Below are 27,251 nucleotides of genomic sequence, written 5' to 3'. Positions count from 1 at the left end.
GGGTGAAAAAGTTTTTCCTCATCTCCCCTCTAATCCTTCTAGCAATCACCTTAAAACTGTGCCCCCTGGTAATTGACCTCTCCGCTAGGGGAAACAGGTCCTTCCTGTCTACTCTATCTAGGCCCCTCATAGTTTTGTATATCTCAATTAAGTTACCCCTCAGCCTCCTATGTTCCAAGGAAAATAACCCTAGCCTATCCGATCTTTCCTCATAGCTGCAACCTTCAAGCCCTGGCAACATTCTTGTAAATCTCCTCTGTACTCTCTCCAGAGCAATTCTGTCCATCCTGTGATGTGGTGACCAGAACTGTATGCAATACTCCAGCTGCGGCCTAACCAGCGTTTTATACAGTTACAGCATTACATCCCTGCTTTTGTATTCTATACCTCAGCCAATAAAGGAAAGCATTCCATATGCCTTCTTCACCACTCTATCTACCTGTCCTGCCACCTTCAGGGACCTGTGGACATGCACTCCAAGGTCTCTGCGGAGAGACATTGGATCACAGTATGATGTTGGTGGCAACCAAGTTCTCAGGTCTCCTGCAGCATCTGATGAATCATGAAAAAATACATTTTTCATAGCTCCTGGTTACCAATTTGCATGATTTGTCAATATTTCCGACAGAGAAGATAGTTTAATGCGTTGACTGAGAGACATCTATCCTACCTAATCATCTCCAAAGATGGACATAGTTCAGGAAAACATGGACTTCAAATGAAGTATCTGTCAACTGTATATCAATTGTGTTTAATTATATGCACATGGAGGGCATTAATTGGGGTCTTACTTGAGCACGTATGAAGTAACACTTACTGAAACTCGGCGGGGCGGTGGGGGGTGGGTGCGGTGGTGGTGTGGCTGCGTGTTTCAGTTAGGAGGTATGCACTTGTAATGCTTCACGCTGTAAATAAATATAAGACTAAGTAAAGACTGGCTCCAATGTCATCCTTCACCTACTGGCTTTCTGGAATATGTGTTAACTACTCCCATTCTCCAAAGTGAAGAGTATCCAGCGAGTGAAAAACCTGCTTCATTGGGACACTCATCCTTGCTGTTTAATTGAATAAACTGCCTAATTGTTAGCTTGTGGTCTGGTCTTCAGTGCAAGAAGTGCTTTTCTGTAGAGATCTAAAAGGAATAAAAAGGAAATAAAATGATCAGTTGAATCTAAAGTACCTGTTATGGAATTTTAATTAGCAATTAATTAGCAGTTAAAATTGAAATTTATGCAGGGTTTCACTCTATATTTGTTTTAAAAAACTACGAATAGCTCTTTTTCTAACAATCTTTCAGCTTCTTCCTTAAGTTATATGCAGTTATATTGTTTGAAGTGGTGGCAGTTGTTTATGTCCACAAGGGTAAGAATGGACAGCAAGTGCCAAAGGGTGCAGACAGTCATAAGCCAGGTAGATAAAGGTTTAGAAGCAAGGCAAAACTCTACCCTACTCTGATGCAACATATCTTAATCAAATCATTGTCTGCTGCAGCAGTGTGACATCATCAATTTCAACACCTCGGAGTTTCTGTGCTGCCTGTAATATTTGTATTCAGGGAATTAATAGTTGCAGTGGGTTACAGTACTACCCTTTCACCTCTGGAATTTAATATTGAATCCATCCCAACTGATGGGAGCTTTGCTGTGTGTAGGAAATGGTATGACTAGAGTTCCAACAGATATGGTTGATTCACAAATGACATCCTATGTGACTGTGACAAAGGTAAACTATCCCTCCACATCCTTTTCGATCTGTCTGCAGCCTTTGACCATCCTCGTCCAACACTTCTCTACTGTTGTCCAGCTAGGTGGGACTGCACTCACCTGGTTCCATTCTTATCCATCTGATATAGCCAGAGAGTCACCTGCAATGGCTTCTATTCCCACTCCCGCAAGTTGACCCTCATCCATGCCTTTGTTACCTCTACACTTGACTATTCTACCACACTCCTGGCCAGACTCTCACATTCTATCCTCCTTAAATTTGAGGTCATCCAAAATTCTTCTGCCTTCGTCCTAACTTGCATCAAATCCCATTCACCCATCACCCCTGTGCTCACTGACCTACACTGGTTCCTTGCTAAACAACACCTTAATTTCAAAATTCTCATGTTTGTTTTCAAATCCTTCCATGGCCTCACCCCTCACTATCTCTGCGATTTCCTCCAGCCCCACAATCCTCCTAGATACTTGCACTCCTCTAATTCTGATCTCTTGCGTATCCCCAATATTAATTGCTCCATTGGTGGCTGTGCCTTCAGCTGCCAAGACCCTAAGCTCTGCAATTACCTCCCTAAACCTCTCCACCTCTATCTCGCTTGCCTCCTTTAAGACACTCCTTCAAACTACATCTGCCCTAATATCTCCTTATATGGCTCAATATCATATTTTATTTTATAATGCCCCTTTGAAGCGCCTTGGGGATTTTAAATGTTGTTAAAGGTGCTATATACAAATTGTTAATGTTATCCTGCTTATATATCAGCCATTTAAATCAAACTACTGGAATGATGAGCATGTAATGTGCCCTTACCCAGAGGTGCAGTTAAGTCCACATTTCTGGAAAAATCATCTTCAGAGTCAGCTGAATTGATTTTATTTTTGCCTTTTTTCAATTTCTTCCTTTTGTTATTCTTTTCAGAATCTAAACAAGATTTTTTAAAAGAGTTGAAATTAAGAAATTTGACGATGACCTTAAATCCAAATTGCAACAAACCACTCTGTTTACCTTGGATTTTCAAACACTGTCAGATGACATCATAATAATTAAATCACATCATTGATTAATTCCAAATAAACCTCAGCTTTCAAGATCTAATTTAGTTTACAATGTACTCCCCTCTCTGATATTATTTTGGACCCATGACACATAATTCAGTGACAGTATAAACAAACCTCCTTTGTTATAAATGGGTTACGAGTCCTTGATGGAGTTCAAAGAGCAAATTATGGGATTTGTGGATGAACTTTGAATTAGCTGATGCTACTAAACTAGAAGTATTATGATTTATTATGTCTATATATGTTCGCATGGATTGTGCTGATCCACACCCACTGTACTTTAAACCGTGAACAAGTGGCAAGCAGGAACCTTTATAAAGAAAAGGAAGTGGTTTTCAAACAAATTTTTACAACTTACAGAATTGAGGCTGATTTAGACATGGCTTCAATAGATTTGGATAGTTGACAGAAAGTTGAATAAGGACTCTTAAAAGTCAATCAGAGTGATCGCTACAATGTGCATCAGAAATATGCTGCACCTATCTGTTATCTCCTTCCAGCTCTGCCAGTACATCTAACCAGTTACTATAAATGACTGGTCATTTTAATGATTTGATTTCAACAAGTTATTTTTATATAATGTCTTAAATGTAGAAAACAACTTCCCAATGTGCTTCACAGGAGTGGAATCAGTTAAAAAATGACACTAAGCCAAAGAATGAGATATTTGGGCAGGTGACTAAAAGCTTGGTCAAAGAGGTTTTAAGAAGGCTCTTAAATGGTGAGAAAGAGGTGGAGACAAAGCGGTTTAAAGAGAGAAACCCTGAGCTTAGGGACTCGTTGTCTAAAGGCATGGGCGCCAATGATGGAGTGAAGGAAGTGGAGGAGGCACAAGATGCCATAGTTGGAGGAGTGCAGAGCTTTTGGAGAGTTGCAGGGCTGGAGGTGGTTAAAGAGATAAAGAGGGGCAAGGCCATGAAGGAATTTGAACACAAGGATGAGAATATTAAGATCAAGGTATTGGTGGGTCAGGAGCCAATGTAGGACAGCAAGCACATTGGTGATGGGTGAATGGGACTTTGTGTCAGGTAAACTATGGGCAGCATAGTTTTGGATACACTCAAGCTTATAGAAGGTGAAAGATGGGAGGCCAGGCAGGACAGCATCGGGATAGTTGAGCTTGGATGAGGGTTTCAGCAGCAGATGGGCTAAAGCAGAAACAGAGGCAGACGATGTTAATGAGAAGGAAGTAGGTGGTCTTTGTGATGGAGAGGATGTAAGATTGGAAGCTTAGCTCAGGCTCAAATAAGACTCCAAGATTGTAAACTGTCTGGTTCAGCCTTAAACAGTGGCCAGGGAGAGAGATGGAATCAAATGTGTGGATCAAAGTTTGTGATGGGATGAGATGATGGATTTGGTCTTCCCAATGTTTAATTGAAAAAAATTATGACTCATCCAAAAATGGATTTTGAACAAGCAGTCTGACAATACAGACAGTGGGGGGGGTGGGGGTTAAGAAGTGTGGTGGTGAGATAGAGATGGGGGACGTCATGTCTTCAGATGATGTCGTGGTGGGGCAGCATATAGATGAGAAATAGAAGGGGGCAATGGATAGATCCTTGGGGTCTCCTGAAGTTAACATTGTGCACGCGGGAAGTGAAATCATTGCAGGAGAATCTCTGGCCATTAGATAGATAAGAGTGGAACCAGACGAGGGCTGTCCTACTCAACTGATCAACAGAGGAGCGGCATTAGAGGAGGCTGGTGTGGTCAACTGTGTCAAAGGCTTCAGAGAGAGTAAGAAGGATGAAAGGGATAGTGCACAAGTGGATGTCATTTGTGACATGGATTAGGGCCTTGTTTATATTTCTAAGCAAGGAAAATAAAAACTAGAGATTCTATTTAGACAAGTTGGTATCAAGGTTGGTAGCTATTATGAACTCTCTCACTAATGAGGACACCCTCTGGTGTACAGCAACAATGCAGAGGAGGTTCATTTTGTACTGATTACAACCACTCTATGAATTGAATATAGATTGCACCAGGCAAGTGCATACCTGATTTAATGTATTTGACATATGTCAGCCCAGTGGGTAGCATTTGTATCTCCATTCTAGGACTTAAGTGCATAATCTAGTCTGACACTCAGGGCAATACTGTTAAGTACTGCATTGTTCAGATGAGAATTTAAAAAAGACTCCATTTAGGTGAAGGTTAAAGGTATAAAGAAATGGAAGTGATCTTCAAATTAAATGTAGCAACATACAGAATTGAGGGCTATACAGAAAATGATTCCATAAATCCAGTGAGTCAACAGTGAGTTGAAACAACTTGGCTGAAAATGTTAACGATCCCATTGCACTATTTAAAGAAGAGCAGTGAATTCTTTTTGTATCTTGGAAAAAGAGTCTTCCCTTAACCAACACCTGCAAAAACAGATTTACTGGTCATTCATTGCAATGTTGTTTGCAGGATCTTGCTGAGTACAAAATGGCTGTCTCCGTATTTGCCTACATAACAGTCCAGTTCAAAATACTTCTGAGAGACATCATAAAGTTCAGTATAAAAACAAGTCTTTCCAACTGATTAAGAAACTGTTCATTCTGGAAAATTCCAAAGGAGCAAACCACCCCCCTGTCCCTCCCATTGTACAAAATTTCTAAGGACCAAGCTTCTCCCAGTTCGATCCAATTTAATAAAATTTTAATGTAGCAAACCCAGTACTATTGCATTGGATTTCACATAACAGAGGGAGACTCATATTCTTCCTGTTTTATAAAAGATCTTTTTGACTAGATTTCAAGTGTACAGCAAGCAGCAGGTGCTATTATTACCTGTGATAGCTTCTGTGTTCAGAGAGCCTGGCATCAATGTGTTCTTTTCTGCTTGGTGAGAATTGTCCAGCTGAGTAAGACGTGGGGAACTTTCATCACCTCGCTTACTCCTCCCTTTATAGGATACAAGTGTATTGTTGCTCATGTCTGAAGGGGAATTGCTGCCACCAGGCAGCCTCCTGGTTCCAGCCAAGCTCAGACTGCTTCCACCAAACCTGAGTTTCTTCTTTCTCTTCTTAGTTACAAATATGTTCTTTATTTTTTCTTCATTCTATTACAATAAAAATGGAGAATTATTTAGAATTACAACTTCACAATGTGATGCACATTCACTGTGGCAGTGGAATATGTCCCTCTTAGTGTACAACTGAGTGCTGAGTGTGGGTTAGAACATGGCTACCCGACCCGAACTCGACGGGACCTGACGACATGTGTCGGGTTCGGATTGGGTTGGGTCGCTCTTCCGGGTCCGGCATTCGGGCTCGGGTCGGGCCGTGTTGGACACAGTGACAGCCAGGACTTCAAGGGGGGAAATACTCCGCACTAGTCTGCAGTGAGCGATTCCATCCAAGTTAGAGCACAACTGCTTCAATATAATCAACTTTATTCCGGTGGTCAGGTCAGGTCGGGTCGGGCACAGGAAAAAAATCAAAGGACTTGGGCCGGGTCGGGCTAGGGTCGGATGTGGTTCTGTCGGGCTCAGGTGGGGTTTCATTTGCAGACCCGAGCAGGCCTTTAATGTGGGTGGCATCATCATGTACACCATGCATTCAATTTATCATTAAAGGGGCTGGTCAAAATATTACCATCACTGAAGTGAAAACAAAAACCTCACATGACAAAGTTATAAAAATCCGTCTGTTTTAATTTTTGGCAAATTTTACACTTTCTCACTATTTAAGGTCCCCCTGTATCACATAACATAGGTTAGCTGTTGTAATGGATGAGCAGCCTGCTCCCATCCTTAATCCCATTGTCATCTTAACTGTCTGCTAAAAGAACTGTGAGACTGGGATCTTGCTCTATTGATTTTCCTCCTTTCCCAAAGCAAAGCACTTGCTTTCCACTCAGCACCTCCTTTCAACACACTGATGGAAGCACAAGAGTAAAGCTGAAACCCCAGTATACGAGCATGCAACTGGGTAACTTATGTAAGGAATCCTCATTGATAAATATCATTGAATCATACAGCACAGGAAGGAGGCCATTCAGCCTATAGTGTCTGTGCTATCCAATTAGTCCCACTGTCCCCCTGCTCTTTTACAAGGCCCCCCCCCACATTCCCACTGCTGGTAAGATCGCAGCGGTAGCGGGTAGAGGCCCTTAATCGGCCCTCAATAGGCTGCTGAGGGGCTCAATTGATCTCTGGGTGGGAAGGCTGTCATATGCCTCCTGCCTCCAGCCCTGCCTCAAGGGGTGCCTGTAAAATCCCAGCCTATGATTCTATGATTGTGTTTGAGCGTGTTAACGCTTGTGGTGAAAGAAACTTTTTGCCTTTGTCCCAGGACAGCTTTGTTATTTAATCTCTCCTGCCTTCTGCCCTATCACACACCTCCCTTTTGATCTCTTCCCCACCATTCCCCCCCCCCCACCCCCTTCACTTGCTTAAAACCTAATTATTTTCTAGTCTTTGCCAGTTCTGATAAAAGGTAACAAGATCTGAAATGTTAACTCTGTTTCTCTCTCCACAGATACTGCCTGACCTGCTGAGTATTTCCAGCACTTTCTGTTTTTATTCCTCCAACTAAATATTGGGAAAACAGAAGCCATTGTCTTCAGTCCCTGCCACAAACTTTGTTCCCTAGCCACCAACTCCGTCCCTCTCCCTTACAACTGTCTGAGCTTGAACCAGATTCTCCATAACCTTAGTACCATTGTTGTCTCAGAGATGATCTTCTGACCAGAACCGCAATCACCAAGACTGCCTATTTCCACCTCCGTAACACTGACCGAGTCCACCCCAGCTTCAGCTCATCTGCTGCAGAAACCCTCATCCATGCCTTTGTTACCTCCAGACTTGACTATTCCAACGCACTCCTGGCTAGCTTCCCATCTTCCACCGTCCATAAACTTAAGGCCATCCAAATCTTCGCTGCCCAGATCCTAACGTGCACCAAGTCCCGTTTACCCATCACCCCTTGCTTGCTGACCTACATTTGCGATGAGAAGCTTTTTATGTTGTCTGATGCAACATAAAGAAAGAGATGTGTGGAGTTCAGGTTGTTTGAAGATCTCAAATAGGTTTATTGAACAGCTAACTAATACATACAGCACAGAGCTAACTATTACAGAACTTGCCTCTTGTTGTTACAGTAGCAGAGTGAGTCAGGCATGTAGTCACATGACTATGTCCTGGTACTTGGTTCATTCGCATACTAATATCTTAAAGGTACATTACTCCTAAAGGCAATCACACAACATCCCTCTTCTGTCCAAAGATAAGTCTCATATGCTAAAAGTAAAAAGTACATACATTTAAATATCAAAATTATTAACACATGACTAGAGATTATGAAATTTACAAGAATAGAGGCTCAAAAGTCCGTTGGTCCTCTTGGTTTTTAAAAATTAATTCATGGGATGTGGGCGTCACTGGCTAGGCCAGCATTTATTGCCCATCCCTAATTGCCCTTGAGAAGGTGGTGGTGAGCTGCCTTCTTGAACCGCTGCAGTCCATGTGGGGTAGGTACACCCACAGTGCTGTTAGGAAGGGAGTTCCAGGATTTTGACCCAGCGACAGTGAAGGAACGGCGATATAGTTCCAAGTCAGGATGGTGTGTGACTTGGAGGGGAACTTGCAGGTGGTGGTGTTCCCATACATTTGCTGCCCTTGTCCTTCATGTTGGTAGAGGTCGCGGGTTTGGAAGGTGCTGTCTAAGGAGCCTTGGTGTGTTTCTGCAGTGCATCTTGTAGATGGTACACACTGCTGCCACTGTGCATCGGTGGTGGAGGGAGTGAATGTTTGTAGATGGGGTGCCAATCAAGCGGGCTGCTTTGTCCTGGATGGTGTTGAGCTTCTTGAGTGTTGTTGGAGCTGCACCCATCCAGGCAAGTGGAGAGTATTCATTCACACTCCTGACTTGTGCCTTGTAGATGGTGGACAGGCTTTGGGGAGTCAGGAGGTGAGTTACTCGCCGCGGGATTCCTAGCCTCTAACCTGCTCTTGTAGCCACGGTATTTATATGGCTACTCCAGTTCAGTTTCTGGTCAATGGTAGCCCCTAGAATGTTGATAGTGGGGGATTCAGCGATTGTAATGCCATTGAATGTCAAGGGGAGATGGTTAGATTCTCTCTTATTGGAGATGGTATTGCCTGGCACTTGTGTGGCGCGAATGTTACTTGCCACTTATCAGCCCAAGCCTGGATATTGTCCAAGTCATGCTGCATTTCTACATGGACTGCTTCAGTATCTGAGGAGTCACAAATGGTGCTGAACATTGTGCAATCATCAGCAAACATCCCCACTTCTGACCTTATGATTGAAGGAAGGTCATTAATGAAGCAGCTGAAGATGATTGGGCCTAGGATACTACCCTGAGGAACTCCTGCACTGATGTCCTGGAGCTCAGATGATTGACCTCCAACAACCACAACCATCTTCCGTTGTGCTAGGTATGACTCCAACCAGCAGAGGGTTTTCCCCCTGATTCCCATTGACTTCAGTTTTGCTAGGGCTCCTTAATGCCATACTCGGTCAAATGCTGCCTTGACGTCAAGGGCAGTCACTCTCTTCTCACCTTTGACAACTCTTGCTCGGGGACTTTGCGTCTCATCTGTTGCTGATCTTTATGCAGTTTCTCCCTCTCTGCATTCAGTTTCTGTTTCTCTGCCTTCAGCCTGCTAACATACTCTGATACTTTTCTCAAGATGACCACTTTTGGGGTCTCGTCATTCTTGGAAAGTTCCAGCACTGCAACTCGAAGAGCCAATAGATATTGCTTCAACTCATTCCTCCTCTGCCTCTTCAGGACATTGTGTGTCCTTTGCCTCTCCTCATCCTCCCTGTCTGAAGGTTTGGGGCTCAAAATCGAGGACTTGTTGGGGGATGAGTACTTGGTCTCATGGAGATACCTGTCCATTCTGGCTCATTGTGGTGCTGACGGTTCGCTAGAAAGCAGAAGTGAAGGCATAGCATAGTTGTGCTGTTACTGGGTTTCCATTTGATGCTGGTCAGAGTCTGTGAGCAGGTTCAGTTCTTGGAGATTTCCCCTTGGCAATGATCTCATGAGTAGTTATAATGCTGAGATTCTTACTCGCTGGTAGTCCTGTCACTGCTGGTCCGTTCGTGTCTCCTAGGTAGAACGTTTGTGGTTTCCAAGCCGACTTGCCATATCTGCATTGCATTGTTAATGTGTTACCGTGGCTACAAGGGATGGGTGACCCGTTGTATACAGATAGTTTGACAGTTGTCATTTGTACCATAGACTTCCAATGACTCCGATACCTATCTTTGAAGATTCGGACTGGTAGGATATTTTCACTAGCACCAGTGTCAATCTTGACCTTGAGTGTATGTTTGCCAACTTTCTTTGGGCATATGATGTTGATAGTGGTGAAAGCTTCCAGTTGCTTGACTTCATCAACATGATGTGTCAGGGTCACAATGTGGAATGCTTGCTCGTCTTCTGACTGAGACTTTTTTCTCTCTGGGTCTTGTCTGAGATCTGTTTTGCTGTAGACCTCATGTATCGGCTTGTGATTGTGCATGTCTCTGGCGCTTTCCTTGCTGCTGTTGCAGTGCTGCTGCACCTGTCTTCTGTTGGCTCGTGTCCCACCATGGCTTCTGGCTGCAACTTAGGAGCCAGAATTCCTGCATAGGCACGCCCAGTGTCCTTTTACACCGCATGCCTTGCACAGGTCTCGAAATGCAGGGCAGTTTCGCCGTGAGTGGGACAGACCGCACTTACCACACAGCTTGCTTGCTCTTTTTGACCTATTGGGTGGCACAGTGGCGCAGTGGTTAGCACCGCAGCCTCACAGCTTGCAGGTTGGTAGGTAAATTGGCCATTATAAAAATTGTCCCTAGTATAGGTAGGTGGTAGGGAAATATAGGGACAGGTGGGGATGTTTGGTAGAAATATGGGATTAGTGTAGGATTAGTATAAATGGGTGGTTGATGTTCGGCACAGACTCGGTGGGCCGAAGGGCCTGTTTCAGTGCTGTATCTCTAATCTAATCTAAAACTTGCTTTAAGAACGTGCTTTAAGACTCTGTACTTGTTTCCTCTTTAAGAAACTCTATTGGCTGATATGATTGACAGCCCCAGCTTGTCTGTTTGCCTTGCTACCAGCACCAAGCCTGTTTTTGTTTACACAGCTGTGCAACGGGTATTTCAAGTGCTCTTTTTAAACTAGGGTTTGTTTATACAGTTGTTCCAGAGGCAATTCTTAATGCTTGAGTGGTTTTATGAGTTTTTTTAAAATTCAGGCTGAGTGAATGAAAGTCCTTCATGCTTAAGTGATTTAATAGGGTTTCATTTTATAGCTTCAGCTGTGAGCTGTGTGAATGGAACATTCCCGTTCTTTTCACTGTCGGGCGCCTCCTGTAATGGCGTGGACCACTGTTCAGCCTGGGAGGGGAGTCATGTCTTCTCCATTTTTTTTAACAGAGGCCTTGAAAAAGGATTGATTTTTAGGCACTTCAGAGCTTTTTGAAAAAAGAAATCAATCTGCTGAAGGACTTCAAAGCTTTTTTTTAAAGCAGTATCCCTCGCCTGTTGACAGAATGACTCACCCTATTTCCTTGCAGCCTGTCGTTCAGCTCTGTCTTCTACAGCATGAGGTAAGTGTTTTCTTCCTTCCCTGTTTGGGCCAGTATTTTTCTTTAACTTTCTCTCTTCCAGCTGTAGGGCTGTAGTTTTTAAAAGCTGTTCACCTGTTTTCTTCAAAATGGGAGCTTTTTCTTCTCACTACAGCTGCCACCATGCAGTGCAAAGCTTTTTATCCCACTGCTGCCATCATGTAATGAGAAGCTATTTCTGTTGTCTGATCCAACATAAATGAGATGCGTAGAGCTCAGGTTGTTTGAAGATCTCGAACAGGTTTATTAAACAGCTAACTAATATATACAGCACAGAGCTAACTATTACAGAACTTGCCTCTTGTTGTTACAGTAGCAGAGTGAGACCGGCATGTAATCACATGACTACATCCTGGTACTTGGCTCATTAGAATACTAAGATCTTAAAGGTACATTACTCTTAAAGGCAATCACACAACACATTGGTGCCTAGTTTAGCATCCTCATTTTCAAATCACCTCCATGGCCTGGAATTCCGCCCCTAAACTTCTCAACCTCTCTACTTTTCCCTGCTCCTTAAAAGTCACCTCTATGACCAAGCTTTTGGTCAACTGCCCTAATACCTCCTTTTGTGGCTCGGTGTTAAATTTTGTTTAATAACACTCCTGTGAAGCGCCTTGGGATGTTGTATTACCTAAAGGCACTGTATAAATATAAGTTGGTGTTGTTGTGAAGCATTTCGGGACATTTTACTACATTAAAGCTGCTATAGAAATGCAAGTTGTTGTTTCTGTGCTGTAGATTCTATACAAACTGGTTAACAATTGCATTAAGATGGTACACAAAGGAATTTTGCATGACCATCACATTAACATAGCAACCAACATGCTACATGAAAAACCTAACCTCACAGTGCAGCTGTTAGCTAGTAATCTGCCTTTATCTTCATACCTGAGCATTGATGGCATTATTTATCGGCTTCAAAGGGTTGATCTTTGTATGAGGTGTGGCTTCAAGGTCTTTGAGATGTTTGTTCTTCTCCAATCCAACTCTGGTCTGTCTTTTCCTGTGAAAGAAATGTCAGTGTCTTATTGGATATTCTGCAGAATGTTCCTCAAAGCCAGGAGCATAACCCAAGCTGACAAGTATCCTGAATTAGGTACCATATTAAGTTCTTATGCAAAATATCTCTGCACAATTAAAAGGCTGCCCCAAGGTAAAATCACGTGATAGTCTCTTCTTCTGCCTTTCTCTTCCACACCAAAGCAGCAAGAAGGCAAACTATTTCTTCCACTGCTTTTCCATCTAGTAGGTAGTGCTCAGGGTTGTTTCATAAAGAAGACCCTTTTTTATTTGGACGGGTCATTAGCTTGACTCACAATCCTCTACCAGGAGGATGGACTAGATACAATGATGGGGAATGGCGGGTGGTAGGAGGAGTTGGGTTGCTACTCTACTCCCATCAGACACAAGCAGCCTGCTGGATGTCAACCCAGAAATTAGAGACTGGAACTCTCAGCTTAGTTCACTGGGACGATCATTGTGTACATGCTAAATACAGCCCTTTCTATAGCTACTTTATACAAGAGAAACAAGTTTCTTTGCTTTCCTCCCAATTTTCTCTCCTCCTCTCAATGTAACAACTGATATTCAGGATGATCTCATGGATTCCTGTGCTACTCCAATACCTCAAGTGGCCTACTTCATGTGTGAAACTTGAAAATGAATATCATTGGTCTATTTTCCATAATGTCATTTCAACGGAACCCTTTCCCCATTAAAGCAACACAGGGACACTGAGGTCCATAATAGCACCCCTACTGTTGCACTGTTGTTATCTTAGTGGGCCACCCTTTCCTGACGCCAGGTCCCTCGATCATGCACTAAATGCCTTTTAACAAGGGACCTCCCCCCACCCCCTCACCTACCCAGCCCTGCAGCCGGCAAACAAACTACATGGGTTTGCTTATCGTGCTCCCTGTGTGGCAACAGGCTTGGTTAATACCGATGGTGGTGGGATGAGGCCCTTAATTGGGCATTAATTGCTCACTCAAGGGTGAGTAGCAGGGCAGGAAGGCCATCCCTGCGCCTTTATGCCACGGACTTAATTGGGGTGGAGGCGGGTAGGTGGCGGTGCTCCTATCCCAAAGCCACCATCCCATCTGATTAAATGTTCCCCCCTGCCTCCAAATTCCCCAAGGAGAAGAGCATAAAATTCCCCCCTCTTTTCAGAACTTCTCATTTCATCTGCTGTTACTGCAGTGAAGTGTCAATTAATGAACAGCTATTTCTCCACAGGGGCAGAGGAAAAATTGTTGTCACGCTTTCAAAGGTCTTTCTATACATCTCCTAGTGGCAGCTTACAAACGAGGATTTTTTTGGACTAGGAGCGATCAATCTAGGGAAAAGGCTTTATGCAAGAAGTTTAGAAAATGGGAACGAGAAAGATAAAGTCATCCTCGATTCTTAAAATCCGTACTTTTGAGTCACATTAAGTTAATACGCATATACTTTTGCTAATAATACCCCCATTACCCAAGGTTTTTACTGCACACTATAGGACTGACATTCCTATAAAAGCAAATTCAAGACAATAGTCAGACTTTTTTTTGATTCATTCATGCGATGTGGGCTGCGCTGGCTTGGCCAGCATTTATTGCCCATCCCTAATTGCCCTTGAAAAGGTGGTGGTGAGCAGCTTTCTTGAACCGCTGCAGTCCATGTGGTGTAGGGACACCCACAGTGCTGTTAGGAAGGGAGTTCCAGATTTTTGACCCAGCAACAGTGAAGGAATGGTGATATAGTTCCAAGTCAGATGGTGTGTGACTTGGAGGGGAACTTGCAGGTGGTGGCGTTTCCATGCATTTGCTGCCCTTGTCTTCCTAGTTGGTAAAGGTCGCGGGGTTGGAAGGTGCTGTCTAATGAGCCTTGGTGCGTTGCTGCAGTGCATCTTGTAGATGGTACACACTGCTGCCACTGTGCGTCAGTAGTGGAGGGCGTGAATGTTTGTGGACGGTGTGTCAATCAAGTGGGCTGCTTTGTCCTGGATGGTGTCGAGCTTCTTGAGTGTTGTTGGAGCTGCACCCATCCAGGCAAGTGGAGAGTATTCATTCAAACGCCTGACTTGTGCCTTGTAGATGGTGGACAGGCTTTGGGGGGTCAGGAGGTGAGTTACTTGCCGCAGGACTCCTAGTCTCTGACCTGCTCTTGTAGCCACGGTATTTATTTGGCTACTCCAGTTCAGTTTCTGGTCAATGGTAGCCCCTAGGATGTTGATAGTGGGGGATTCAGTGATCGTAATGCCATTGAATGTCAAGGGGAGATGGTTAGACTCTCTCTTATTGGAGGTGGTCATTGCCTGGCACTTGTGTGGCACGAATGTTACTTGCCACTTATCAGCCCAAGCCTGGATATTGTCCAGGTCTTGCTGCATTTCTACACGGACTGTTTCAGTATCTGAGGAGTTACAAATGGTGCTGAACATTGTGCAATCATCAGAGAGCATCCCCACTTCTGACCTTATGATTGAAGGAAGGTCATTGATGAAGCAGCTGAGGATGGTTGGGCCTAGGACACTACCCTGAGGAACTCCTGCAGTGATGTCCTGGAGCTCAGATGATTGACCTCCAACAACCACAACCATCTTCCTTTGCGCTAGGTATGACTCCAACCAGCGAAGAGTTTTCCCCTGATTCCCATTGACTTCAGTTTTGCTAGGGCACCTTGATGCCATACTCGGTCAAATACTGCCTTGATGTCAAGTGCAGTCACTCTCGCCTCACCTATGGAGTTCAGCTCTTTTGTCCATGTTTGAACCAAGGCTGTAATGAGGTCAGGAACTGAGTGTCCCTGGCAGATCCCAAACTGAGCATCACTGAGCAGGTTATTGCTGAGCAAGTGCCACTTGATAGCAGTGTCGATGACACCTTCCATCACTTTACTGATGATTGAGAGTAGACTGATGGGGCGGTAATTGGCTGGGTTGGATTTGTCCTGCTTTTTGTGTACAGGACATACCTGGGCAATTTTCCACATTGCCAGGTAGATGCCAGTGTTGTAGCTGTACTAGAACAGCTTGGCTAGGGGTGCGGCAAGTTTTGGAGCACAGGTCTTCAGTACTATTGCCGGAATATTGTCAGGGCCCAGGATTACTCTCATTACTGGTCATTAATTTAACACAAGGCAAAAACTTGTTATCCATCCTAATGAAGGACTTACTGAGCCTTTCGGCAATCTTTTATCCATTTTCTTAACTGTCACTCAGTGACATGAGACCTGTTTATAGAAAATTGACCACTAGATGGGGCTGTATAACCACTCTGTCTAGGAAGAGCATTGACCAGAACAGAATCTGCAGTTTGTTGTCTTTTCCCAGCTTTAATTATCTTAAAAAGATGAAGATAGTTATGAGTTTTAAAGAACTGTTGTATATGCTGGACCATAAGATGCACTCTTCTCTGGGAAAAAAGTTGCCTAAAATTGCTGTGCGTCTTATGGTCCAAAGGTTACATCCCAGTATTTCTTAAATATTTCCTTTTAAAATCCTGGTGTGTCTTACGGTCCAGTGTGTCTTATGATCTGGCAAATACGGTAACACAACACTCAATGTCTACTCCTCTCCAGTGTGTATTTTTCATTAATAGTAAAGTTTGCAGAGAAACTCTTGCTTTCTCCTTCAAAACTACCATTATCACCTTGGCCTTCAAAATGTCCACTCTCAACCTTGCCAATTATTGCCGCCTTTCTCACCCCCTTTTGCTCTCTAAGCTCCTTGAACACGTAATTTTTACCCCTCTTCGAATCCCTTCAGTCGGCTTTCCACCCATAGCACCAAGACGGTGCTGGGCATCCGCAGAAACTGTCACCGAGATGCATTATCCTTCCTTGTTCTCATCATTGTCTCCGATGTTGTGAACACATTGATCAGTCCATCATCTACTGGCACCTCCCTCTGTGCCCACTACTGTGAAACCATCCTTGCTTGATTCCACACCAACATAGGTAACATATTCCTAGCAATGACTTCTCCTTCTGCCCCCATGAAGTTACCTTCGGAGGACCTCAGGATTCCATGTTTGAGCCCCTCTTTTTCCTTATAAATGTGTTTCCTCTTAGCAATATTATCTGTAGACATGGTTGTAACTTACACAGTTATTCTGATGCCAGCCAGCGAGCATCCTCTGCCACCACCTTGAATTCCTTAGCCACCACTGTGCTGTCAAATTGCTGAACCATCATTACATCATGGATGAGCTAGAACTTTCTCCAACCTTTGGAGTGGGCACAGAGGAGGTGCCAGTGGATAATGGACTGATCAATGTATGCTACAATATGGAATGATGAGGAGGACAAGGAGAGTCTTGGTCACAGTCACAATTTTAATGGCTTTTTTCAAATATCTTCCACAAATAAAAATGAAACAAATGGCCAATGATGTGAAGGTTTTTTTCCAGATGTTGGTTGACAGATAAATGTTGGCCAAGACACTGGAAGAACTCCCCCACTCTTCTTTGAATAATGTCATGGAATGATTTATATCTATCATTTTAACATCACATCCAAAAGACCGCAACTCCAACAGTGCAGCACTCCCTCAATACTGCAGTAAAGTGACATGTTGCAAGGGAAGGCAGCTGATTGGTAAGTAGGAACAGACGAGTATTTCTACCCTTTTTTACTACTTTCAATAGCTGAAGTAAAAATAAAGGTAGAGAATCTAGATTGTAGTAGGTAGTGTTTGGAGTAGAATAAGGTCCCTATCGTAATTAGTACTCAAAATTAAAGGGAGTAACCAAGGCGCTTATTCTAAGCCTAGGTCATGGCAGGAGAGCTCAGCCCCGTGGCATGCTCCTCCTGTACTATGTGGGAAATCAGGGACACTTCCAGTGTCCCTGGCGACCATGTGTGCAGGAAGTGTGTCCAGCTACAGCTACTAGCTGACTGCATTGCGCAGCTGGAGCTGTGGATGGATTCACTGTGGAGCATCCGCGATGCTGAGGATGTCATGGATAGCGTGGTTAGCGAGGTGGTCACACCGCAGGTAATGACTGCAGAGGCAGAAAAGGGATGGGTGACCATTAGGCAGAGTAGTAGGCGCAGGCAGGTAGTGCAGGGGTCCCCTGTGGTCATGTCCTCTCTCAAACAGATATACCGCTTTGGATACTATTGGGGGGCATGGCCTCCCAGGGGAAAGCAGCAACAGCTAAGTTCGTGGCACCACGGATGGCTCTGCTGCTCAGGAGGGGATGAAAAAGAGTAGGAGAGCCATACAGATAGGGGATTCAATCGTAAGGGGAACAGATAGGCATTTCTTTGGCTGCAAACAAGACTCCAGGATGGTATGTTGCCTCCCTGGAGCTAGGGTCAAGGATGTCAGGGAACGGCTGCAGGACATTCTGAAGGGGAGGGTGAACAGTCAGAGGTCGGGGTACACATCGGTACCAACGACATAGGTAGAAAGAGGGATGAGGTCCTGCAACAAGAATTTAGGGAGCTAAGTAGCAGATTAAAAAGCAGGACCTCAAAGGTTGTAATCTCTGGATTACTCCCAGTGCCACGTGCGAGTGAGTATAGGAATAGGAGGATAGAGCAGATGAATGCATGGCTGAGGAAATGGTGCAGGAGGGAAGGCTTTAGTTTCCTGGATCACTGGGTCTGTTTCTGGCAAAGGTGGGACCTGTACAAGTTGGACGGGTTGCACCTGAACCGGAATGGGACCAAAATCCTTGCTGGGAGGTTTGCTAGTGCTGTTGGGGGGTTTTAAACTAATTTGGCAGGGGGATGGGATACAGAGTGGAGGTACAGTAGGGGGTGAGGCACAGTCAAATATAGAAGAAAAACTGAGTCAGTCTGGAAGGCAGGGCAAATATAGGCCTGTTAAGGCACAAGTGAAAAATGCAAGGCTGGATTGCATCTATTTTAATGCAAGGAGTCTTACTAATTTTTTTATTTATAGATACAGCACTGAAACAGGCCCTTCGGCCCACAGAGTCTGTGCCGACCAACAACGTCCCATTTATACTAATCCTACATTAATCCCATATTCCCTACCACATCCCCACAATTCTCCTACCACCTACCTACACTAGGGGCAATTTACAATGGCCAAGTTACCTATCAACCTGCAAGTCTTTGGCTGTGGGAGGAAACCGGAGCACCCGGTGGAAACCCACGCGGTCACAGGAAGAACTTGCAAACTCCACACAGGCAGTACCCAGAACTGAACTCAGGCCACTAGAGCTGTGAGGCTGCGGTGCTAACCACTGCGCCACTGTGCTGCCCACAGTGTAGTAAGGAAGATAAATTGAGGGCATTGATTAGCACATGGCATTATGATATTGTTATCACAGAGACATGGTTGAGGGAGGGGCAGGACTGGCAGCTCAATATTCCAGGGTATAGAATCTTCAGGCATGACAGGGGAGGGGGTAAAAGAAGAGGTGGCATTGCACTGTTGATCAAGGAGTCAGGGATGATATCTTAGAAGGTTCCTCAAATGAGGCCATTTGGCTAGAACTTAAAAACAAAAAGGGGACAATCACTTGGCTGGGTGTGTACTACAGGCCTCCAAAAAGTCAGGGAGAGATAGAGGAGGAGATATGCAGGCAAATCTCAGAGAGCTGTAAAAATAATAGGGTAATAATAGTAGGGGATTTCAACTTCCCCTATATCAACTGGGATAGTCAGTGCAAAAGGCTTAAAGGGGGTGGAATTCTTAAAATTCATACAGGAGAGCTTTTTGAGCCAGTACGCAGATAGTCCTACAAGAGAAGGGGCTAATCCTAGGGAATGAAACTGAACAAATGGTAGAAGTGTCAGTGGGGGAACATTTTGGGGATAGTGACCATAACTCTGTAATTAGGAGAGCGAAGAGGGGACATAAAAAAACACTGGTGGGCAAGATAAAGGAAAATCCTAAGGTGTTTTATAAGTATATTAAGGGAAAGAGGATAACCAGGGAAAGAGTAGGGCCCATTAGGGACCAAAGTGGCAATTTGTGTGTGGAGCCGGAGGACATAGGTGAGGTTTTAAATGATTACTTTTCATCTGTGTTCACTATGGAGAAGGACGATGTAGGTGTAGGAATCAGGGAGGGGGATTGTGATATACTTGAGCATATTAGCATTGAAAGGGAGGAAGTATTAGCTGTTTTAGTGGGCTTCAAAGTGAATAAATCCCCAGGCCCAGATGAGATGTATCCCAGGCTGTTATGTGAGGCAAGGGAGGAGATTGCAGGGGTTCTGACACAAATTTTCAAATCCTCTCTGGCCACAGGAGAGGTACGAGAGGATTGGAGGACAGCGAATGTGGTACCATTATTCAAGAAGGGTAGCAGGGATAAACCAGGTAATTACAGGCTGGTGAGTCTAACATCAGTGGTTGGGAAAAAATTGGAAAAATTCTGAGGGACAGACTAATCTCCACTTGGAGAGGCAGGGATTAATCAAGGATAGTCAGCATGGCTTTGTCAGGGGGAGATCGTGTCTGACTAACTTGATTGAATTTTTTGAGGTGGTGACGAAATGTGTAGATGAGGGTGAAGCAATTGATGTAGTCTATATGGACTTCAGTAAGGCTTTTGATAAGGTCCCACATGGGAGATTGGTTAAGAAGGTAAGAGCCCATGGGATCCCGGGCAATTTGGCAAATTGGATCCAAAATTGGCTTCGTGGCAGGAGGCAGAGGGTATTGGTCGAGGGTTGTTTTTGCGAGTGGAAGCCTGTGACCAGTTGCGTACTGCAGGGATTTGTGCTGAGACCCTTGCTGTTTCTAGTGTACATTAATTATTTAGACGTGAATATAGGAGGTATGATCAGTCAGTTCGCAGATGACATGAAAATTGGTGGTGTCGTAAATAGTGAGGAGGAAAGCCTTAGATTACAGATCGATATAGATGGGCTGATAAGATGGGCACAGCAGTGGCAAATGGAATTTAATCCTGAGAAGTGTGAGGTGATGCATTTTGGGAGGACTAACAAGGCAAGGGACTATACAATATATGGTAGGACCCTAGGAAGTACAGGAGGGTCGGGGGACCTTGGTGTACTTGTCCATAGATCACTAAGGCAGCAGCACAGGTAGATAACGTGGTTAGGAAAGCATATGGGATACTTGCCTTTATTAGTTGAGGCATAGAATATAAGAGCAGGGAGGTTATGGTGGAGCTGTATAAAACGCTAGCTAGGCCACAGCTGGAGTACTATTTACAGTTCTGGTCACCACACTATAGGAAGGATGTGATTGCACTGGAGAGGGTGCAGAGGAGATTCACCAAGATGTTGCCTGGGCTGGAGCATTTCAGCTATGAAGAGAGACTGAAAAGGCTAGGGTTGTTTTCCTTAAAGCAGAGGAGGCTGAGGGGAGATATGATTGAGGTATACAATATTATGAGGGGCATTGATAGGTTAGATAGGAAGAAACTTTTTCCCTTAGCAGAGTGGTCAATAACCAGGGGCCATAGATTTAAGGTAAGGTGCAGGAGGTTTAGAGGGGATTTGAGAAAATCCATAGATGGTTGGAATCTGGAGCGCACTGCTTGAAGAGGTGTTTTAGAGGCAGGAACCCTCATAACATTTAAGAAGTATTTAGATGAGCACTTGAAATGCCATAGCATACAAGGCTATGGGCCAAGTGCTGGAAAATGGGATTAGAATAGTTAGGTGCTTGATGGCCAGCACGGACATGATGGGCCAAAGGGCCTGTTTCTGTGCTGTATAACTCTATGACTCTAAAGTGTTAATCTAGATGATGTGCTCAAGTCTCTGGAGTGAGAACTGAACTCACAACCTTGAAGGTGCAAGTCCTTCCACTGAGCCACAGCCAACGCAAATATATTTACCTGTCTCCTTGTATCCTGTGTATTGGCTGTGCTCCCTCTGGTAGTTCTTGTTCTTTTCTCTTTAGTGCCATGCTATCATGGTGCAGTCGTGTGCACAGACTGGTGTAGTCCTTGGCAATAGCACGCAGGAGCCAACGCAGCCCCTTCAGAATGGTCTTGTCTAGTTTCTTTTCGGCAAAATCCAAAGTAGCGGAGCACGGTTCCTTAAAAAAATTACAATTACTATAAATCCATATAATTATGTTTCGGCACAGTGTTATGCGGTTGGTGAGAGCTCACCCAACAAACACCAAGCTGTTGCATGTTTTACGACATAAACAGGCTATACCCATAATTGAAAGAAGTTCCCTGTGTGTTAAGTTGTAGCTTTTGCCTGTAAAATTGACTTCCTATTCTTTATCTTCCTAATCTGGTTTTTAAATCCTGCCTTACACTTTCTCAGCCCTGTGCATCATTCATTGTTACAGTGGCTAGTTTTTTCCTCAGACTCTGCCAATGCCTTGATGAAACAAACTATTAACAAGAATAGCCCTCAGTGGTATTTTTCTGTGAGGTCTCCCTGAGCATCTTTCTCCCAGATGGCACAATGAATGAAAAACACATGAGATGTCCCTGTTCACAAGCATGGATGCCACCAGAACATCCTGTATATTTGAAACTTGGCTGAAGTCTTTGTAGCAATACCAGTTTCACTCCCTCTGGCCCATGGCTGTAATGAAAAGATTGTGAACCAAATCCAATCCTAAGAGCACATGGATAAACAAGGGGTTAGAGGGAAAGAAGGTAAGAAAATCATGAATTGTCCTAAAAGTCACATAACCAATAAATCATGTCAATGCAAACGTTGTTATGTACACTGTAAATAATTCATTTCATGATATTCACTGAGAATGGTTTTTCTGCCTCAGTGATTGGATTTGTACAGTACTAACTGCATCACGGTAGCTGGAGTGTCATTTTAAAATGAAAGATTTATTATATTGGCATTGGAAAAGTTTTTTTTAAGAACAACTTATGAAGTTCAAAGTAACCTTGAGGTTCTTTATTATTAGTGTTTTTGTTATTTTTGCATTCCCAGTTTTTTGTGTATAGAGAATAGAGGATGATGAGATACATTGACTAACCTGATAAATGGACAACAATAACCATTCTTGAACACACATTCAATTCATACCACACCTTAGGCAATAAAGACAGTAAGAGATGCAATTTGTAATCTTAAATGGGAGCTAAATTGTTGTGGACAATATGGAGTAGTTCTCTGGTGAGATGCTACGAAACATTTTTGGGTGAGGGTAAAAATATAAAACAGTACACTGTGAGTTACTAATTAATCTAGCCCATATCATATGATAACACAGTAAGGCTGTACTTCCTGTGTTCCCTGAATCTGACCAGACCTGAACACTCCTGGATTGGTAGGTTTAGGTCATTCGTATGGTCCTGATGTGCCCGCACTGTAGGACAATACCCTGTATGGTCTAGGGCCTGGAAACAGGAAAGGAAACAGCAGCAGAAATGGCCACCAAATACAATAGCAAGAAAGCTTCCAGTATCAATCTATTGCTCAATACCATTGTGAGAAAAGGGAGAATTTCTTCAAATCCTGAATGTTTACTGCTTGTCCCTCTCCAAATCTCTAAAGAGAGACAGGCAGGCTGCAGGTCCTGAGGCCCATTTATTTAGCTGCCCCTCAATATGAACACCCACTGATAATGGAAAATGAAAATAAGGCAGGTTCAGTGGCAGCCCTATTGCAGCTCTGGACATTCCAATCGCTCACACGACCTCTCAGGGGAAGCCATCACAATTCCAGAGCAACTTGAAAGGGTCCTCATCCCTTTTCCCATGCTTTGTGTCAGGATTATGCCCAGGGACATTCACAAGAAAATTGTGAGTTAACAATCCTGGACAACAGTTCGTGTTAAATAACTCACCACATACTCCACAACCACTGGAGAGCTCTATTTATCAGCATCCTGTGCATTATTGTACATAATACAGCTGTAAATATGAACATCTTGGGATTAAATATCAGAGGAATGATGTGTGGATGTTCTGGCATAAGTGTTGGGATGTTCCTCTCCCCCATCCCTGGACCTCTGGTGCTGACCCTGCCAAAGTCTACACATCACTTGGGGTACATCTAGGGCATTCGCCTGCTCCCACAGACTACAATTTCTATTGCAACTTGCCACTCATGTGGTGGAGAATGGGGGTGGTATATTTACACAGAATGCACCAGCTGGGTACATGAGAATTGCCAGCATTTGGAGACTCCTCGTCCAGTCCTGTCCTTGCAGGGGTCTCTTGATTGTCCTTCGTAAATTTGATGAAACAACTGTGGATAGAGTTGCTTACTCTTATTGGGCATATTCCTGAAGGTGGCATCAGATGACCTCCTGCCTCCAACCAACCCTGCCCCCACACTCCTGCCACTGGTTGCCCAACATGTCCATACTCATGGTGCACTGCCTTTCCAAGCCAATTGGAAAGCAAATAGATTCTTCATTACCCATTTGGATAATTCTTGACTGTCAGTCAAACAGCATTTTTTTTCACATAACCCAAAGTTTTATAACCAGTAAACAAAAGTGTTCAATGTTTTTTTGAAAGAAACAGTATTTTTTTTATTGCCCCCATGATGTTTCTCTGGGGTTGTTCACAACAGTGTCTTGGCGATTAATCTATAATTCCTGGAGATTCCAGGGCAATCCTGGATGGTTGGCAATCCTCGTGGTGGAAATCCCAGAAAACGACTTAAGCAAAATTTACACTACTTTCCAGGGTTTCTGCAATTCATTCGCTCAGATTATGGCAGTGGATCAGGAGAAGTTTGTGGAAATGTATTTCCTGTGTTCTTAGCAGCCATCAAATTTTGGGGAGAAAAGTGTTAATGTTGAGGTAGACTCAGATATCTGTCACTGAGGTCAGTGAGGCATTAAAATAAAACAAATGTTGGAAATGTAGGGTTGTGTCTAATCTGATTGAGGGGTAAGGCCCATGAGATAGTCACGGATGTCAGCTGCCGATGTGTATTCAGTTCCAGTTTTTAAAAACTTATGTCAGTGAGCAATGTCACAGATGTTCTGTTACAATAAATGTGTAAGATGGGGATGATTTTGAGGGCCTCTGCTTGGCGGGAACATGGCGGTAGAGCCCAATAAATGAAGATGCAGCACTTACAGACCAGTTCTTACTCCCGGTTCACCCACGCCAACATTCTTCAGGGCTTTCACACGACAGTTGTGGGGGGGAGGGGGGGGGTGGTGTGGGTCTATTTCCACTTCATGTGGACATGGTGTTGAGTGCTAAAATGCTGATTCCTCCACTGTGAGACCCATAAAAGTTGTGCTGCCAGCTCCTCGGGCCTCCGAATAATGCTAATTGGTGGAACTGTGGAACAGCCCTGTACAAACTGTATTCTGTTCAGTTAGCAAAGCATCAATGAGCTTGCTGCCCAATCCTGGCAATATTGAACAGGCCACTGCAGATTGCTGATATTAAATTGCTTATTCTTCTATTATTGTCCATATTTTTCCTCCTGACTGTACTCCACAGAGAGACAAGCAAGATGTTTCCATGTGGATACTGTGCCTCCTAACATTATTTTATTGTCATATGTAAAAGATTAGCTCCAGCAGCAAGGTAGCTCAGCATGTTCCTATATTCGTGCCTGGACTTCCCCAAATGGAGAAGAATGTGTGTGTTTTTCTATTCATTAGTTTAGTTTAGAGATACAGCACTGAAACAGGCCCTTCGGCCCACCGAGTCTGTGCCGACCATCAACCACCCATTTATACTAATCCTACACGAATACCATATTCCAATAATATCCCCACCGGTCCCTATATATTTCCCTACTACCTACCTATACTAGGGGCAATTTATAATGGCCAATTAACCTATCAACCTGCAAGTCTTTGGCATGTGGGAGGAAACCGGAGCACCCGGAGGAAACCCACGCAGACACAGGGAGAAATTGCAAACTCCGCACAGGCAGTACCCAGAATCGAACCCGGGTCCCTGGAGCTGTGAGGCTGCAGTGCTAACCACTGCGCCACTGTGCCGCATTATGCCTGGGGAATGCTTAGTAGAAAGTAGAGACCCGTCACAACAGATACCTGTCCCCACTGCACTGCTCTAGGATATCCTAAAACTCCCTAAAATGATGTCAGCAGACCTGCACTGGAATTAGCTGAAGGGGACATAGCCGACCTCCTGCCTCACTTTATACTTCCTAGGACCATTAGACACCTTGATGGACGATTACCTAAATAAACTTGGTGATGGGGCTGGCACCAGAAAGCCTGCAGACTGGTTGTTCACCGGGGTGCTGGGGCAGCCAGAAGGAACCAATACTCATGGCCTCTTATGTGAGCAGATGCACTCCTGTTTCCTGCCCTGCTTTCAAGCACCATGTCTAGCCAAGGGGAAACTTGTGCTCAGAATGTGCCAGGCCATTTAAATGGCCCAGGGCATAAATTTGAGTTTTCCCCTTATCTGATGGGTGTAATGCACCTCAGATATGTTGTGCCTGAAGGGCACCCAATGGGTGATCCAAAGGAAAATCTAGCTTAAAGTTTTTGGAGAAGACAGTAATGGAAGATGCAAGCTGATAGTAAAATGAGTAGAATCTCAGCAATAAAGAAAATTTATGAAACTTACAATGTGGCAGATGGATTTATTTTCATTGGCCAGTTTCCCCAGGGATATTTTCTCAATAATGTCGAACTCTGGTAGTGCTTCAGCTTTATCCTGCTTGTTTGCAAGTCTAAATAAAAAGTAAAGGATGCAACACTTGGTATGAGAAAAGCATATGGATATGTGAAGATTTAAGGAGACAGAGTATTTAAATGGATTGTCAGTACCTGTTACATATTAGAAATAAATCTTGTACCAAAACTGTGCTCGTACATTCAAATTAAAGTTTGCTGATTCACATGTGACTGCTATTACAATGTTAACTTGAGTACATGCATATAAGAAGCTGCATATGCTGTACACTCACAGTATGGGAGGACAATCAGCAGTAGGGTGTGTTGTGTTTGACAGTGGATGAGTTGTCAGAATTATCACCAGTTCTAACTCACACTATTGAATAATAGTTAACTTTCCAATTAGATGGCAGATTATTGGTCCAAATTGCAAGGCCGTTAGGTAAAAGGTCCTGTACCAAGCTGATTGTCACAGATTATTGTCATTTAGATGGAATGTCTTTGACACATCAAAAGAACTGGGTTTTCAAAAAGCAAACTACATGCAGGAAACCTAAACAATTTATATTTACATGTTTATCAAGATTGAGGGATTTCGGTGGGAAATGGAAAATCCTTCTACATTTTAACAGTCAGCATTAGGGTCAAAGATAATTATTTTACGTAAACTATGGGTTAAATATACAAGAAAGCATTTGCTATTTTGTCTCTTCTATTATATATGGATCAGATGCAGAGTAAATTTTCCTATATACTGTCTTATTAAACACTCCCAAGTGAGCTAAAGCATAAATTAGATGCAAAATAAAGCTTCCTCTACACTGCCCTAACAATAGCAATTTTGGCCTGTAGTTTGCTAATCTTAGCAAAAAGTGGACATGTGTGTAAAGAAAAGTTCCTTCTTTATTCTTGTATTTGCTTTTTCCATTAAAATTGGTGACCAGTTGAATGTATACCTCAATCTGCTTTAGTCTCAACCTCAGTATAGCTTTCACTTCTACACCAAAATTGAACAGGGAAAAGATGTAACTTGGAATAAGGTTCTGTATACTTTCTTTACATTAGATTTCAACAACTAGAATACTTATGTTTCTATAGTGTTTCCCACATATACAGAGGCATCTTAAAGTATTTTATGATGCTAAGCAGAAGGGAAAAGTGAGGAAGAATGACAAATTTAGTGAGGCCTGGGATAAAGCATAGTTAAAGAGGATTTTCGTAAGTTTTTGAAGGCAGGGAAGGAGTTGGCAAGATGGAAGGTTCTCAGAGGGAGTTCCAGAGTGACAAAGAGCAAAGACCCCAATGCTAGAGCATAGTAACCCAAAATGAGAGAAGTGAAGGGTGCATGTGGAGTGGTCTAGATAGAAGAGAACAGTCAGGTAAAGTGATCTGAAAATGAGG

At 43.6% G+C, this 27,251-nt stretch overlaps 1 protein-coding gene across 1 annotated transcript in view; it reads right to left on the bottom strand.

Moving 5' to 3' along the window:
* Positions 1–1,076: 1,076 nt before the first annotated feature.
* LOC137377924 (ADP-ribosylation factor-like protein 13B) overlaps positions 1,077–27,251 on the bottom strand; it is a 37,955-nt gene continuing 11,780 nt past the window's right edge. Inside the window, exons 4-9 of the mRNA XM_068047996.1 lie at positions 25,801–25,906; positions 21,133–21,335; positions 12,246–12,360; positions 5,555–5,825; positions 2,533–2,643; positions 1,077–1,132 (exon numbers count right to left, since the gene is read on the bottom strand). Coding sequence (XP_067904097.1) covers positions 1,077–1,132; positions 2,533–2,643; positions 5,555–5,825; positions 12,246–12,360; positions 21,133–21,335; positions 25,801–25,906 — 862 coding nt within the window. The remainder of the gene's footprint in view (positions 1,133–2,532; positions 2,644–5,554; positions 5,826–12,245; positions 12,361–21,132; positions 21,336–25,800; positions 25,907–27,251) is intronic.

Source organism: Heterodontus francisci, chromosome 15 (genome assembly GCF_036365525.1).
Source record: "Heterodontus francisci isolate sHetFra1 chromosome 15, sHetFra1.hap1, whole genome shotgun sequence".
NCBI lineage: Eukaryota > Metazoa > Chordata > Chondrichthyes > Heterodontiformes > Heterodontidae > Heterodontus > Heterodontus francisci.
The sequence above is the reverse complement of the archived record's forward strand: the minus strand, read 5'-3'. Positions and strand labels throughout refer to the sequence as shown.